A 12906-nucleotide genomic window follows, 5' to 3' on the forward strand; every position below is an offset into this window, starting at 1 on the left:
GACTGTTCTTTGAGAGAGGTTGCAGCAGATCTGAGTGACAGAGGCAAAAGATGAGCGATGTTAAAGCAGCACATCATGACTTAAACTTTCCTCTGCAAAGGTAAGAAGGTTCATTAATTTAGTGTTACATAAAATCTAAATATCAGCTGTAAGTAGGTCTCATCCAGAGTTTATTCAGTATGTTACCTGAGCTGGTGTTGATTAGCTGTGTGTGTGTGTGTGTGTGTGTGTGCGAACAGAAAGAGACAATCAGTCCAAAACACGTTCTGGTTTTTATTGGAGTGACGTCAGACTGCAGGTAATAGACAGTGACACGCAGAGTTTATACACCGAGGAGGTCAAACACCTTCAGAACAGGAAGAAAACACGCTACAAAATCAACCGTCACCTCCTGACTGATCAATCAGTTTATATCATCAATAATACAGGGGGAGATACTGTAACATCCATGCAATGTTTCGCAGTGGAGACCACGCAGCGAACCTCTAATGATCAAAACAACAGCGTGATCACATAAAACTCTGATGTCTCCAACAAAGAGTGCATTCTACATAATAAATAATCAGTATTTATATTTTCAGTACGGACAGACCCCAGACAGCATCACACACAAGTTTCCGTTTTACTTCAGTAACAGCTTTACAATCGACCAATACCACGGCAGTGTAACACAGAAAGCTTGGATTATTTCATCTACCACAGAAGAGACCGAAGCACTGAGAACAATAACAGGACCTGACAGCAGCCCACACTACCCAATAACAGCCCCATAATCAATACCTCATCAATAACCCCAGTGTCATCCCAGCACAGAAACACCCTGATAGTATGGTGGACTTAGAGGACCACACTGATGCTCCCAGAGCAGGACTTTTAATCCCAAACCAGAAAGAAGAGCTCCTGTAAATGCAAACGGGAGATTTTCAAAGTAAAAGTCTTCTGATCAAAGCGAATGTTTTGATGTGAATGTTTCATTCACATCAGTGAACACCAGGAGCAGCTCACTGTGGTCCTTTAAACCCCACCCCCCACCCCCACCGTCCCCAGGAATGATCCTCTACCAACATAAAAGCCTGCGTCCTCAAAACATCCAAATAAAAGTCAGAGGTCAGCCTGTGCATCTGTGTGTATGAGACTTTATGATTAGACTTCACACTGAGACCGAACCGCCTCCAGGAACACTCAGCATAATGTGTCTGTGTTTGTACCAGCTGATCTTACTGTACAGTAAAACATCCTGTACCACAGCACAGTAGTCTGTAGTACCGGCTCTGGTCTACAGGGGGCGCTGCTCACTCTGAACCCAACAAAAGAGCAGGTGTGTTCATATTTGGCTCCAGTCATGAAAGGTTGTTTATTTTGTTTATGAAGAGCAGACCTCTGATTTCCTCCTCTGTGTTAAACACAAGAAAGTAACAACACACACTCGCTCTCACACACACACACACACACACACACAACAAAACTACAGCTTCACTGATGGCAAGTGAACCACAACACACAGATACTGATACACAGACATTGTTGGCATGGTTACTATCTACATCAGGGCCCTGTCACCATGGCAACTAATTACACCCCTCCCCTCTGTAATGGCAGGTGAATCCTGAATGTCCCACAGCACTCTTTGAACTGATTAACGACATATTGGTGATCAATAAGAATAAACAGAGGGCAGTTTGGCAGCTTCTGAAACGTAAACATGAACAGAATGCAGCAGACACTGTCTCTAATGACACACATCATCATCATCAACAGTACAGGACATGACCACAGAGCCGATCAGCCTGTGCCTGTCTACTATCAATCCCCTCCAGATCTAAACACAGGAAGTGATGTCACAGGTGTGGCAGTAAAGGATAAAGATGGAGCAGTAATCAGGAAAAGTTGATGTTTGTTTTGTTCTGGTCATCAGAGTCGTCCAATCAGCTGGTGACCTCAGTCATGTGACTGTTGCACGTGGCGGGGGAAACGCTATAAAGCGTGTCAGTGTGGATGGAAACAGGCACACTGTGCTAACTGTTAGCTTTCAGCTAATGGACTACAGACATGAGGGAACAGCCAGATGTGCGCCTGGTTGTCATGGGTACTTGTCAGAGGTGTGTGATTGGAGACGGTGCCTGATCAGCTGATCAGACCTGCAGTCTACACCTATCAGAACGTCAGATATTGCGCTTGGCCACAGAGCACGGACTGTATGGCACTGAGCTGACCTCTAAGTGTGGGACATGCGGATGAAGACAGACATTCCCGCTGAGTCACACACGCTAATGACAGGAAAGATGAGGCTGTGGTTGATCTTGGTGGGCCTCCTCTGCTTCGCCTCCTCCTACTGTTGGTCTGCTCTGACTCTTGATCTGAGAGTCTGCAGGGTAGAAAAGTTCAGGGGATGCTGGAATGTGCCAGAAGGAACAGGAGGAGGAGGCGGAGGAGCAGAGGCTCGGATCAGCACGGCATCATCAGCTGCGGCTCTGCTCTAATAAATGGGGACCTGGTACGTTGGCGCCGCGCTGTTCTCGGTAAACGGCGGGCTCTGGTAGGTCTCTGTGGTCTCAGTGGTGCCGCCTGGTGAGTTGGAGGGGTACGGCTGGGTGGGTGCGCCGCCGTCCATGTGCTCAGTGGTGAAGAGGGTCATGTCTGTGCCCAGCAGGTACTTCTGGACGGCACGCACGGTTAATCCGGCCTGCAGGGGGGCAGAAGAAGATCAGTTTCAGTCAGAAACCGTCCTCATGTGTCCTGTGCTGATGTAAGGCTGGACAGCTCAGGAGAAGTAAGGGTGTAATGTATTGATTATCAGTCATAGACAGTTATCAATATTACTGTGATCAAACACCTGATCTCACTCTGACATCTGACTGTGGAATTCTGGGTACTTTTATCAAAATGACCCATTAAAGCAACAGAGTGTGTCAGAGTTAGTGCCCTCTAGTGGTGAGACTGCAGACTGCCCTCTGTAGAGGAGGAGCTGTTTCCTCCTGTTTCTTTTGGAGATCATGAAGATGTTCGTGGACTCTGCAGACAGAGACTCCACCAGCTGTCCTCGCCCAGCACTAGCAGCAGAGACTCCTCTTCCTCCATCTGATGATTGACTACTCCGACCTGTCTGCTGGTTCTAGCAGCAGCAACTGACATCTGCTCTGTGCAGGCTGCAGGTGATGTTTTACATTACAGCATTTGAGTTTGTGTGTGTGTCTTACCCAGCAGATTATGGAGAAGAAGGAGAAGGCGATGGCGGCCCGGGCTGCATCTGCGCCCTGGTTGAGTGGCAGCTCGTCAGCTGTGGTCCGAGACCACTGATTAGCCAGAAAGCAGAAACTCACAAAGTACAGGAAAGTCCAGAAACCTGCGGGACAACAGACAGGAGATGCTGAGACGGATCTGTGCCACCTGAGGCTGGCTCAGTTCCTGTTTCACACTCTACAGGTTTCAGTTCTCTTCATGTGCTGCTCTGAAACAGAGAAGTCGGCTCGCTCTGATCAGCTGATCATTAATGTTACGCCTGTGATGTTCAGGTGTTTGTTCTCACGGGCGTCAGGTGGTGCTGCACACACTCTGATGATGACAGACTTTGCTTGTGTGTGTGTGTGTGTGAACAAGTGTCTCTCCTCACCTGAGAAGCCAATCTCCAGCATGACAGCCTTCTTCCTGTCCTTGACAGAGCTGATGGAGGAGAACTTGTAGTCGAGCAGGAAGAAGAAGGAGCACGCCAGCAGCCCCACCAGCCCCACAAAGACGCCGTAGTTACAGGCGTCTGCGTTCCTGTTGAAGACACAGTGGAGCCGCTCGCTGCCCATGTTCACATAGCCTTCATTCACAATGGAGGCGAAGACCACCAGGGAGAATATCTGAGGACACAACAAGGATTAACACACACACAGTGGCAGCACTACTGAAAAAGCATCTCTTTGAGCACGCTCAGACCAAAAGCATTAACCTAATTTCATGTGTGACTGACTGAAGAGGTGGATGCTTCACTACCCCTCAAGAATCACACAGTCCTGAGGCTGTGTGTAGCTGATAAACTTCCCCATGTTTCTCCTTCAGTCTGATCATTTTTTTTCTTCTTCTCTTTGTTCAGAAACGATCAGCTGACTAACACTCGATGGCAGAATCGGGCCATGTGACTCACACACACACACTTGGAGGTTTGGGTCATATGATGGTGGTGGAGGGACACACACTGGGATACAGCCGGGTGATCACATGTGGAAATAATCTGAGGCTCTCTCAGGTGCTCTCAGTGGTGAAGCTGGATAGTTTTCTTCCACCTGCAGCTTCACACAGTTTTTAATCTATGATCAATAATCATTCCGCTGTGATTCAGAGGAAGTTTGGGTTGCTGTGTGTGTTTAGCTTTTATTGATGACTACCACAGCAGACAGCTCTGACTGTGCTGAGGAGTCCAGTACCTCCATGTTCTGTTCCTGTGTCACACACACACACACACACACACACACACACACACACACACACACTGTGTTGTATTCTAGATCAGTTCAGATAAGGATCTGGCTCTCTGGGTGTGATGGAACAATCTGAACTGAACAACAGGATGATGATGAAGATGATGGTGATGGTTCTGATGGTTCCTTTCAGAGGATGATGAAGACCTTCCCCGTGTCACCTAAAGGCGATGCGTCCTACATCCAACGTCAGGGCGCGCGACGCGGCTCCGTGCGTGCGTAATGATGCTGGCGGACCAATCGCAGGTGCGATGACGAAGGAGGACGACGGCTGCGGGTAGATCAGCGGAATGATGAGCGCTGGACGTGATCGGTAGAATAACGGCAGCAGGTTATATAATGAGTGTGAACGGGCTGACGGAGGACGCGGCTCCCTCTCCCGGCAGGCTGCTGAGCGTGGAAGCAGAAGGTGTGCTGGAGGTTCCGGTTCTGCCCTGCAGCGGGCCCGGCCCCGGTTCCACCCTGTCACACCACCCAAATCACACATCCCGGGTCTCCGCTCACACGTAGCGGGTTTTGTATTTGCAGTGAGAACACGTCACGGGTTTCACGCAGAGCGACAACACTGAGGACCCCCCCCCCACCCTACATCCACACACACATCACCGAGAAAAGACGTTCTCACCCAGGCCAGTACTCTGAGGATGGTCTGCGGCTGCTTGGCGAAGGTGATCGGGTCCATGGTGGACCCGGTCCGGCCCGCTCCGAACGATCCCACTCCGTCCATCTTCTGCGGCTCTCTGTGCTCCTTGCGGCTCCACGCTCCCGGCTCCACGGCAGGATGGATGCGCTGCTGCGCGCCGCTGTAGGGACGGGTCCTGCGCGCTCACGGAAGTGCGCCTGCGCGGGCACTTCGCGATCAGGCGGACGTGCAGGACGCGTCGTGAGCGCGCTTCAGAAGACTGGGACAAACCAATCAGTGCACGCGCGACTTTAATGTTTTAAATACAATAATGAGCAGCGGAAAACAACAAATTACACAACAACAACAACAACAACAACTGCTGTTTGTTGGTCTCTTCATCAAGCACTTTGAGCCTTAAAGGGACACTGCAGCATTTATCCAGGCGCACTGAACTTCAGGGTCTCAGGTTTCATTGGTCAGAGACATGTTCTTCTCAGAAATCTGATGAATCTAACGCAAAAATTCAGATGACTGCTGGACTGTGCAGCAGCATTCAGCCTGCAGGACAAACACACTGATACACACTGAAATATGTTAAAGTCTCATGATGCTCCAACTGCTTCAGTCACAAGCCTGTGATCACCAGATATTCAATAATTAATGTGGCGTCGAAGAGGTGAACAACAAACAGAGCTTCACACAGAAGCTGCACACACACACTGTGTGTGTGTGTGTGTGATGACACACAGCACACATCCCTCCCTGCCGCTCAGTTTGACTTTGACCTGAGCTGTTGTTACTGGTAACATGTTGCAGTCAGGGCACTTTGACAACACAAACAGACCTCCTGTATGAGCTTTATGTTTTGGCCTCCATCAGGACTGTCTGTGTATGATCACAGTAGGTGTGTTAATAACACACAGACACATCACGTCCTCCACCTGAAACTGTAACAAGTGTTTTAGACCATCAGCCAAAAACAAACAAACATCTTCATCAAGCTGTGAGTTTTTAATGAACATCAATACATCAGCATATATCACCTCCTATCAACACAATCTGAACAGGTTCACATTTCTGACATGTTTCATAAACTCTGACTAATCACTGTGAGGTTCTGAATGATACCAGAGGAGCTCGACTGTCTGAGGAACCAGAGGAACAGCTTCAGTCTGTGCCCTCAGCTTTATCACCACAGAAGAAGAGGAGACACTCAAGAGTTCTGCCAGTAGTGAGTTGTAATCTGAGCGCCGTCACTCAGTCACAGGAGCCATCCTTCCATCCGTCCCTCCAACGCTCATCCACACGCGAGCAGTCAAACTTGGGCTTCCCCAGCCGCAAGTTGATGTCATTGTGAAGGTGGCAGAACCACTGAGAGAGCGCATGGCGGCTGCTGGTGTCCGGCTGATTGGTTCTTAGTCTGTGGACAGGAAGTCATGTTTATCTGTCAGCACTTTAACAAAGAAGATGTGCAGTTCATGGTCAGACAAAGCTATACTAGAAGCAGAGGGTGTCAGAGATAACTCTGTGCTGTGCAGGCTGCCTGAGCCTGATGTTCTGACCTGTTCCTGAGGTCCTCTGCACATTCCTCACAAGGGAAGAACTTGGAGAAGTAGTTGATGAACTGGCTCATGTCCTGCTGCTGTGTGGACGAGGGCTGATCGGGGTAGTACGCTGCCATGGTGTGCAGAAAAGACCAGGTGTTCCGGCCCAGCTCCTCCCTGTCCAGTGGACACTGAGGGTCCTGCTGTGTCTCTGTTTCAGCAGCTCGGGGCTCCTGCAAGGTCCAAAGACATGTGTGCAGTCAGACAGAGGCAGCCTGTGAGGATTCATACTGAGAGTTCAGTCATCATGTCAGGTGTTTCCAGAGCAGGAACTCAGACTGCAGGTGCACCGATAAGCTTATCCAGCCTCAGTGTTATTCAGACAGGAACCTATGAGAGGAACTGGAGGGCAGGTCCCTGCAGTGGAAAGACACCTTTTAGGATGCAGTGACAGGTGCTCCTATGGTCAGAAAGGAGCCAGTTGTAATCTCCACCCTCACCACTAGGAGGCACCACACTGCCCACACTCTACCTTTAATACAGTGGGTCATCATTATAAAATGGTAAAGTTCTGGACAAACTGCTGGTCAAGACTCTCAGCTTTGACCTCATGTCACCTGTGCAGCAGCTGCCGGCTGCTGTTTCTGCAGCTTCATCCACGACTTAAAGTCCGTACACGCCCTGCACGGCTTCTTCTTCACATCCCCGCCCCGTTCCGGCTCTTTACCGGCGCTGTCCTCCGTTGGTCTGCCGGCAGTGGGGAACGGGAAACCTTCAAACCCAGGAGGACTGGCGGCGGCCGGTCCGTTTGGTGCTGTAGGCGCAGCCATGTTGGCTATTAGCTGCGACTGCGCCGTATGTGGAAACACATCAGGACTGTCCGGTGGATAAATAGATAAATAAACCTATAAGAGGACAGGTTATTGTCTTAATAAACCACGATGAAGACGACCGCGGCTTCCCGGTCAACGTAACGATGTCGACATACGGGCTGAAAGTTCAGCCTGCGTGTTTCCGTGTTGCTGCCCGGACCGCTTACAGGAGCGGACCGTGTTCCGGTTGGTGATGGTGGGTGCATGCCGCTGAGTGTTGCTGCTGTCAAAGTGTAAATATCGGTTCTGTTTCTTGTTTTGAACACGCTGACAGTGTGTGTGCTGTGTTTCCATGTTTACTGGAACTTATCTGCTTTCAGTCGCTGCTTCTTTAGCGGGTTCTTAACTGTGAAGTTGTACTGGTTAGCCTGTTAGTAGTAGCCTGGTAGCTAACAAAGCTAACCCAGAGTGGGGTGACACGTTTCTGATCTTATTCCCGCTGCTTCTCAGCCTGTCTGTCTCACACCTGAACCACCGCCATGGGCATCCTGGAGAAAATCGCGGAGATAGAGAGAGAAATCTCCCGGACACAGAAAAACAAAGGTGAGACAGCACCGAGCTAACTGTTAGCCACATGAAGGGTCAGCTTATAGCCTGTGTGTGTGTTTGTGTATGTGTCAGAGTATTGTGTTACTCATCAGTGTTACTGAAACATGAGAGGGAGTTTAACTGACACCGTGAGGTGATGACACCTACACAAGTAAAGATGTAAGTCTCATAGTTGTCTCTGTGTTAATATTACAGTTGTATTAGTTGTTATTGCTGTTACAGCTTTAATACATACATAATGTCACTGTATAATGTTATAAGTCAGAGTATGGTTGTGTGGTTTGAGTGTGTCAGGTACTCACAGTCAGAATGTTACAATAGATGGTTGACACGTCCCCAGGTTGAACCAGGACTCCGGAGCCAGCCTGTGGATGGGCCGGCATAAAAACACGTGTTGTGCTTTATCTATGGGTGATGTTGCTGTCAGGCAGTTCTGATGTGGAACTGACAGTTATGTTGAGTCTTCAAACCACCAGACTCTGGCTAAATCAGACCAATTTAGAAACAGATGTTTTTGTCGATGGAGTCTGGTGTGTAGGAAGATAAGAATAAAATGACCTTTGCTTTTCATCAGAGAAGCTGCCTGACAGCAGAGTAAACCTGTGTTAATGTATATAAATATATTTGTAAGCAACCTGTCCGTCATCAGAATCAGAAATACTTTATTAATCCCAGGGGGATTATTGACATGGTTAATGACATGGTGACCACCACCAGCTGAACCTATTACTTACTTACTGATGAAGCCACGTTAGCTCCTCTTTCTCACTGTTTGTTGCTTCCCTGCAGCCACTGAGTATCATTTAGGTTTGCTCAAGGCCAAACTAGCCAAATATCGAGCTCAGCTTCTGGAGCCTTCCAAGTCAGCGGGGGCCAAAGGTGAAGGCTTCGATGTCATGAAATCAGGAGATGCCCGTGTTGCTCTGATTGGTTTCCCTTCTGTGGGCAAGGTACGTCAACACGGGGGGGTTGTTTTTAAACAAAATGTCCAGAAGGAGGAGCATAAGCTGTAACTGAACCCTGTGTGTCCTGCAGTCCACCTTTCTCAGTCTGATGACATCCACAGACAGTGAAGCTGCTTCCTACGAGTTCACCACCCTCACCTGCATACCTGGTGTCATAGAGGTACAACAGCAATCAGTGGTGACACGTTTATTCCTCTGTGTGTGTCCTTACACCGTTGTTGTTTCTCTTCAGTACAAAGGGGCCAACATCCAGCTGCTGGATCTGCCAGGAATCATCGAGGGCGCTGCTCAGGGTACGGTCAGCTGTCACGTGTTTGTGCGTTAGGCTCAGAGTGAGCAGAGATCTGCACCGAGTCATAGTTTTCAGTGTCGGCATGTTTTGTGGAGATTGAAACATGAGTGCAGCCTGTCTGTGAAGAACACTGATTTAGAGGTAGAAGTGTTGAGATTATCCTCACAGTAACGCTGACCTTTAACCTTTGTCAGGTAAGGGTAGAGGTCGGCAGGTCATTGCTGTTGCCAGGACAGCAGATGTCGTCGTTATGATGTTAGACGCCACCAAAGGAGACGTTCAGAGGTTTGTGATCCACAGTGAGTGAGGATAGTTAGAGCAGGTTCAGTGTCATCAGTAACTCCTGTCTGTTTTTAGGGCACTTCTAGAAAAAGAGTTGGAGTCAGTGGGCATCAGACTCAACAAGACCAAACCAAATATTTATTTCAAGGTACGTTTTCCTTGTTGTCTGTGAGATTCCAGGTGAGTCTGTTCAAAATGTTGTCTGATGTCATTAGGTGAAACAACTCTGAAGCTCCTCGAGCTGTAATATGTAACATTACAGTTCTTTTGTGTTTGTCCCTGCAGCCCAAGAAAGGAGGCGGCCTCTCCTACAACTCCACAGTCCCTCTCACTCACTGTTCAGAGAAGCTTGTTCAGCTCATCCTTCATGAATACAGTATCCTTCAGGCTGCATGTAGCAGAGGCATTTCCATGATCAGGTTTTATCAGTGACTTCCTTAATCCTGGTATTTAGAAATCTTTAATGCAGAAGTCCTCTTCAGGGAGGACTGCACGCCTGATGAGTTCATTGATGTCATCGTTGGAAACAGAGTTTACATGCCCTGCCTATATGTACGTCAGTCAGTACGCACACATGGAAGAGCTTTCTAACTCTAACTGTAACTGTTGACAGCTGTTGTTTGTATCATTTGGTCCAGAGACGTGTTTCTAAATCTGGACAGACTATAAGCCCTTCATGGAGTGAACTCTTTGTCTTCCCAGGTATACAATAAGGTGGACCAAATCTCCATTGAGGAGGTGGACCGCCTGGCACGCAGACCTCACAGTGTTGTCATCAGGTGTGTGTGTGGGTGTGTGTAACAGCAGTGATGTTATTGTTTATGTGTGTATCTGATCACATGTTTTCTGCAGTTGTGGGATGAATTTGAACCTGGATTACCTGCTGGAACGGTTGTGGGAATACCTGGCTCTGATTTGCATTTACACCAAGAAAAGAGGAGGTACACACACACACACACACACACACACACACACACACGTCATACAGTAGGCTTTGTAAATGACTGGTTTGCATCTTTCAGAGCGCCCTGACTTTAATGATGCCATCATCATGAGAAGAGGAGCAAGTGTAGAACATGTGGTGAGTGAACATGTGTTCATGCTCCTCATACTGAGATCAATATTTGTACCTATGAAGCTTCTGTATAATCACCTCATGCGGTTTCATATTAAACCCACAGTGCCATCGAATCCACAGAACTTTGGCCAGCCAGTTCAAATATGCCCTGGTCTGGGTAAGTGAGCCCAGTGACCTCCACAAACTTTGAACTGTTGTGCTGAAATGGCAAACTGTGTTTATATCAGACGTACAGTGGCTGCTGTACACTTGAAGCAGGCTCATTTCAAACCTGTGTCATCTGTTGGACCTTTAGGGAACCAGCACCAAGTACAGCCCTCAGAGAGTGGGCCTAATGCACATCATGGAGCATGAGGACGTCATCCAGATCGTTAAGAAGTAGCACGAGCTTCTGATCGGACAGAAGAGAGACCTCCGAATGGAAACTAAAACTGTGCAGCAGATCCACAGCCACCATCCTTATTTTGTATAAGAACTCTTAACACGTCATATCAGACTGGTGATTACCTGCTGGTTTGTGATTCAGAGAGAATAAAGAGGGGTATACGATCCATAAAACCTAAAATGAGTCCTCTTCTTGTCTTCATCTGACCTGTAGATCAGCGTTCAAGACACCAATTACTTTTAAAGATCGATTCAGATCCTGATCTGTTTTCAATAAGTCTGATCGACTCATCCAAACATTTAGAGGTTTTTCAAAATTCCATGAAAAAAAGCTTTGTTTTTTAAAAAGCATTAGAACCGAATTAGGTTTGGTTCTCACGTCATATTTGTTGTAAACTGATGATATTTATTGAATTATCCTCAGTTTCACTCTTGATTGTTTTGTCAGTGAACATAATCATTTTCAGTTGCAGCCATGATGAGAGCCGAAGGAGTCAATGAGGCGGTAAGAAGACCAAAGCAATGCTAACTGCTAGCTAACAGCTAAATCTGAAGACAACTGTGAACTGCGTGAGACACATTTAATAATAATACAGTACAGAAGGAAAGACTTGAACTGCTCTGTTTAGCTAGCAAAGGGGTAGCACACAGAATTAGCAGAATCAGCTAACAGATCGCTATGTCAGCTAGCAGTCAGCTAATGTTTGGTAGCATAATTACAGTTAGCCTGTCAAAGTGTGTTTGTGCCCGGATGTTTGACCTCCTCTGTAAAACCTGATGATTCATGTTTCATGGAAAATATTTATCTAATAGGCAGGATTCTCTTTGAATCGGCTGTAAGACAATTAGCAGTTAGCTACCAGAATTAGCGTGTAGGGGTGTCTGAGGTTGGACATTGGACAGACATTCTCTCCCGGTCCAGCAGCGTCTCATCATCTATAAACTACCGATTGAATGACAAACCAAGTTATTGATCGACACCTTCATGCAGAGTTACAGGTGTTCAAATTACAAAGTGGACTCACAAAGAACACGTGTTCTGGTGTGTGCTTAAATTATTATACAAACGTGCTTAAAAATGTGTCCTGTTGGTCTCCTGTAGTAATGTAGAGTTCAGCTGAGTGGACAGTCACTGACTAGCACTATATATAAATGAGAAGTTCAAGTTCAGTCATAGAATCTATAATGTTACAGTATGTCTCATGTTTAGTATCTTGATATCATTCAGTGTTACTGTTCTGACAGGGCTCCCTCAGGCTTTTCTCCTGTACAGCTGGATGGCTCCTCCACAGCCAGTGAGGGTCAGTCGGCTCGGACCCTCCCCACCGCCTCCACCCCTGTAGCCCAGCTGACCATTTGTCTTTCAGAAAGTATGCACTCCTGTTCACTCGCTCACACACACCAGCACAATAGCAGCATTAAATATTCAGGAGCATGTCGTCGGTCCAGGAGAGGGGGACAGAGTGGGAGGCTTTGAACGGCACAGAGAGGGGCTGTGAGGGGACACATTTGGATCTGAAGATGTCTTAAAGATGTCTCAGTGGCACGCGTCCTGGATGAACAGATTCTGTTTTGGAATAACCTGAAGAGGAGAGATGGAGCCGTGAAACAGAGGCAACAAAGGTACTGTCAGCTGGGTGTGTGTTGTGTGGAGCAGGCATGACACTTGATGCTGCCTGGCTCCATATGGCATGGCTAAGTGTGAGTGTGTGGTGCCAGTATCCATGAAACACTCCTGTGTGTGTGTGTGTGTGTAAGTGACTTGACATGGCCGTTTCCAGATTATAACTATAACAAACCACGCTGTGTAAAAACTGTTGTGGATCATAAACTGAGCATATGTTAGCCAGCA

General features: G+C 47.7%; 3 protein-coding genes across 5 annotated transcripts; 1 reads left to right on the forward strand and 2 right to left on the reverse strand.

Annotated features, from left to right (window-relative positions):
- Positions 1-1025: 1025 nt before the first annotated feature.
- Positions 1026-5279, reverse strand: syngr3a (synaptogyrin 3a). Its single transcript, XM_028411322.1, has 4 exons — positions 5089-5279; positions 3611-3845; positions 3198-3343; positions 1026-2683 (listed from the first exon to the last, which is right to left on the reverse strand). Exons 1-4 carry the CDS (start codon positions 5188-5190, stop codon positions 2477-2479), a joined length of 690 nt encoding a protein of 229 aa, XP_028267123.1. The 5' UTR covers positions 5191-5279; the 3' UTR covers positions 1026-2476.
- An 801-nt stretch (positions 5280-6080) lies between these two features.
- Positions 6081-7483, reverse strand: gfer (growth factor, augmenter of liver regeneration (ERV1 homolog, S. cerevisiae)). Its single transcript, XM_028411329.1, has 3 exons — positions 7250-7483; positions 6651-6865; positions 6081-6508 (listed from the first exon to the last, which is right to left on the reverse strand). The coding sequence occupies exons 1-3, from the start codon at positions 7460-7462 to the stop codon at positions 6346-6348; spliced, it is 591 nt and encodes a 196-aa protein (XP_028267130.1). The 5' UTR covers positions 7463-7483; the 3' UTR covers positions 6081-6345.
- Positions 7484-7550: 67 nt separating this feature from the next.
- On the forward strand, positions 7551-11235 carry drg2 (developmentally regulated GTP binding protein 2). 3 transcript variants are annotated; one of them, XM_028411306.1, is made up of 14 exons: positions 7551-7690; positions 7955-8047; positions 8843-9003; positions 9089-9178; positions 9251-9311; positions 9505-9595; positions 9668-9740; positions 9878-9968; positions 10047-10144; positions 10295-10371; positions 10445-10533; positions 10615-10673; positions 10774-10827; positions 10966-11235. In XM_028411306.1, exons 2-14 carry the CDS (start codon positions 7984-7986, stop codon positions 11050-11052), a joined length of 1095 nt encoding a protein of 364 aa, XP_028267107.1. In that variant the 5' UTR covers positions 7551-7690; positions 7955-7983; the 3' UTR covers positions 11053-11235. The 3 variants fall into 3 exon arrangements, with proteins under 3 accessions (XP_028267107.1, XP_028267106.1, XP_028267105.1); XM_028411305.1 differs by having other exon boundaries at positions 7563-7700; XM_028411304.1 differs by having other exon boundaries at positions 7633-7737.
- The last annotated feature ends 1671 nt before the right edge of the window (positions 11236-12906 follow it).

This window comes from Parambassis ranga, chromosome 8 (assembly GCF_900634625.1).
Source record: "Parambassis ranga chromosome 8, fParRan2.1, whole genome shotgun sequence".
NCBI lineage: Eukaryota > Metazoa > Chordata > Actinopteri > Ambassidae > Parambassis > Parambassis ranga.

Excerpts from the sequence above, each read along its gene's own strand:
- syngr3a (XM_028411322.1), bottom strand. The coding sequence starts at position 5,190 with ATGGACGGAGTGGGATCGTTCGGAGCGGGCCGGACCGGGTCCACCATG. Across the intron at positions 3,846-5,088 it reads TCCTCAGAGTACTGGCCTGG|ATATTCTCCCTGGTGGTCTT; the intron begins GTGAGAACGTCT and ends TTGTGTCCTCAG. Across the intron at positions 3,344-3,610 it reads GCTGGAGATTGGCTTCTCAG|GTTTCTGGACTTTCCTGTAC; the intron begins GTGAGGAGAGAC and ends GTTGTCCCGCAG.
- gfer (XM_028411329.1), bottom strand. The coding sequence starts at position 7,462 with ATGGCTGCGCCTACAGCACCAAACGGACCGGCCGCCGCCAGTCCTCCT. Across the intron at positions 6,866-7,249 it reads AGCCGGCAGCTGCTGCACAG|GAGCCCCGAGCTGCTGAAAC; the intron begins GTGACATGAGGT and ends TGGACCTTGCAG. Across the intron at positions 6,509-6,650 it reads GCAGAGGACCTCAGGAACAG|ACTAAGAACCAATCAGCCGG; the intron begins GTCAGAACATCA and ends TCCTGTCCACAG.
- drg2 (XM_028411306.1), top strand. The coding sequence starts at position 7,984 with ATGGGCATCCTGGAGAAAATCGCGGAGATAGAGAGAGAAATCTCCCGG. Across the intron at positions 9,596-9,667 it reads ACCAAAGGAGACGTTCAGAG|GGCACTTCTAGAAAAAGAGT; the intron begins GTTTGTGATCCA and ends GTCTGTTTTTAG. Across the intron at positions 10,534-10,614 it reads TTACACCAAGAAAAGAGGAG|AGCGCCCTGACTTTAATGAT; the intron begins GTACACACACAC and ends TGCATCTTTCAG.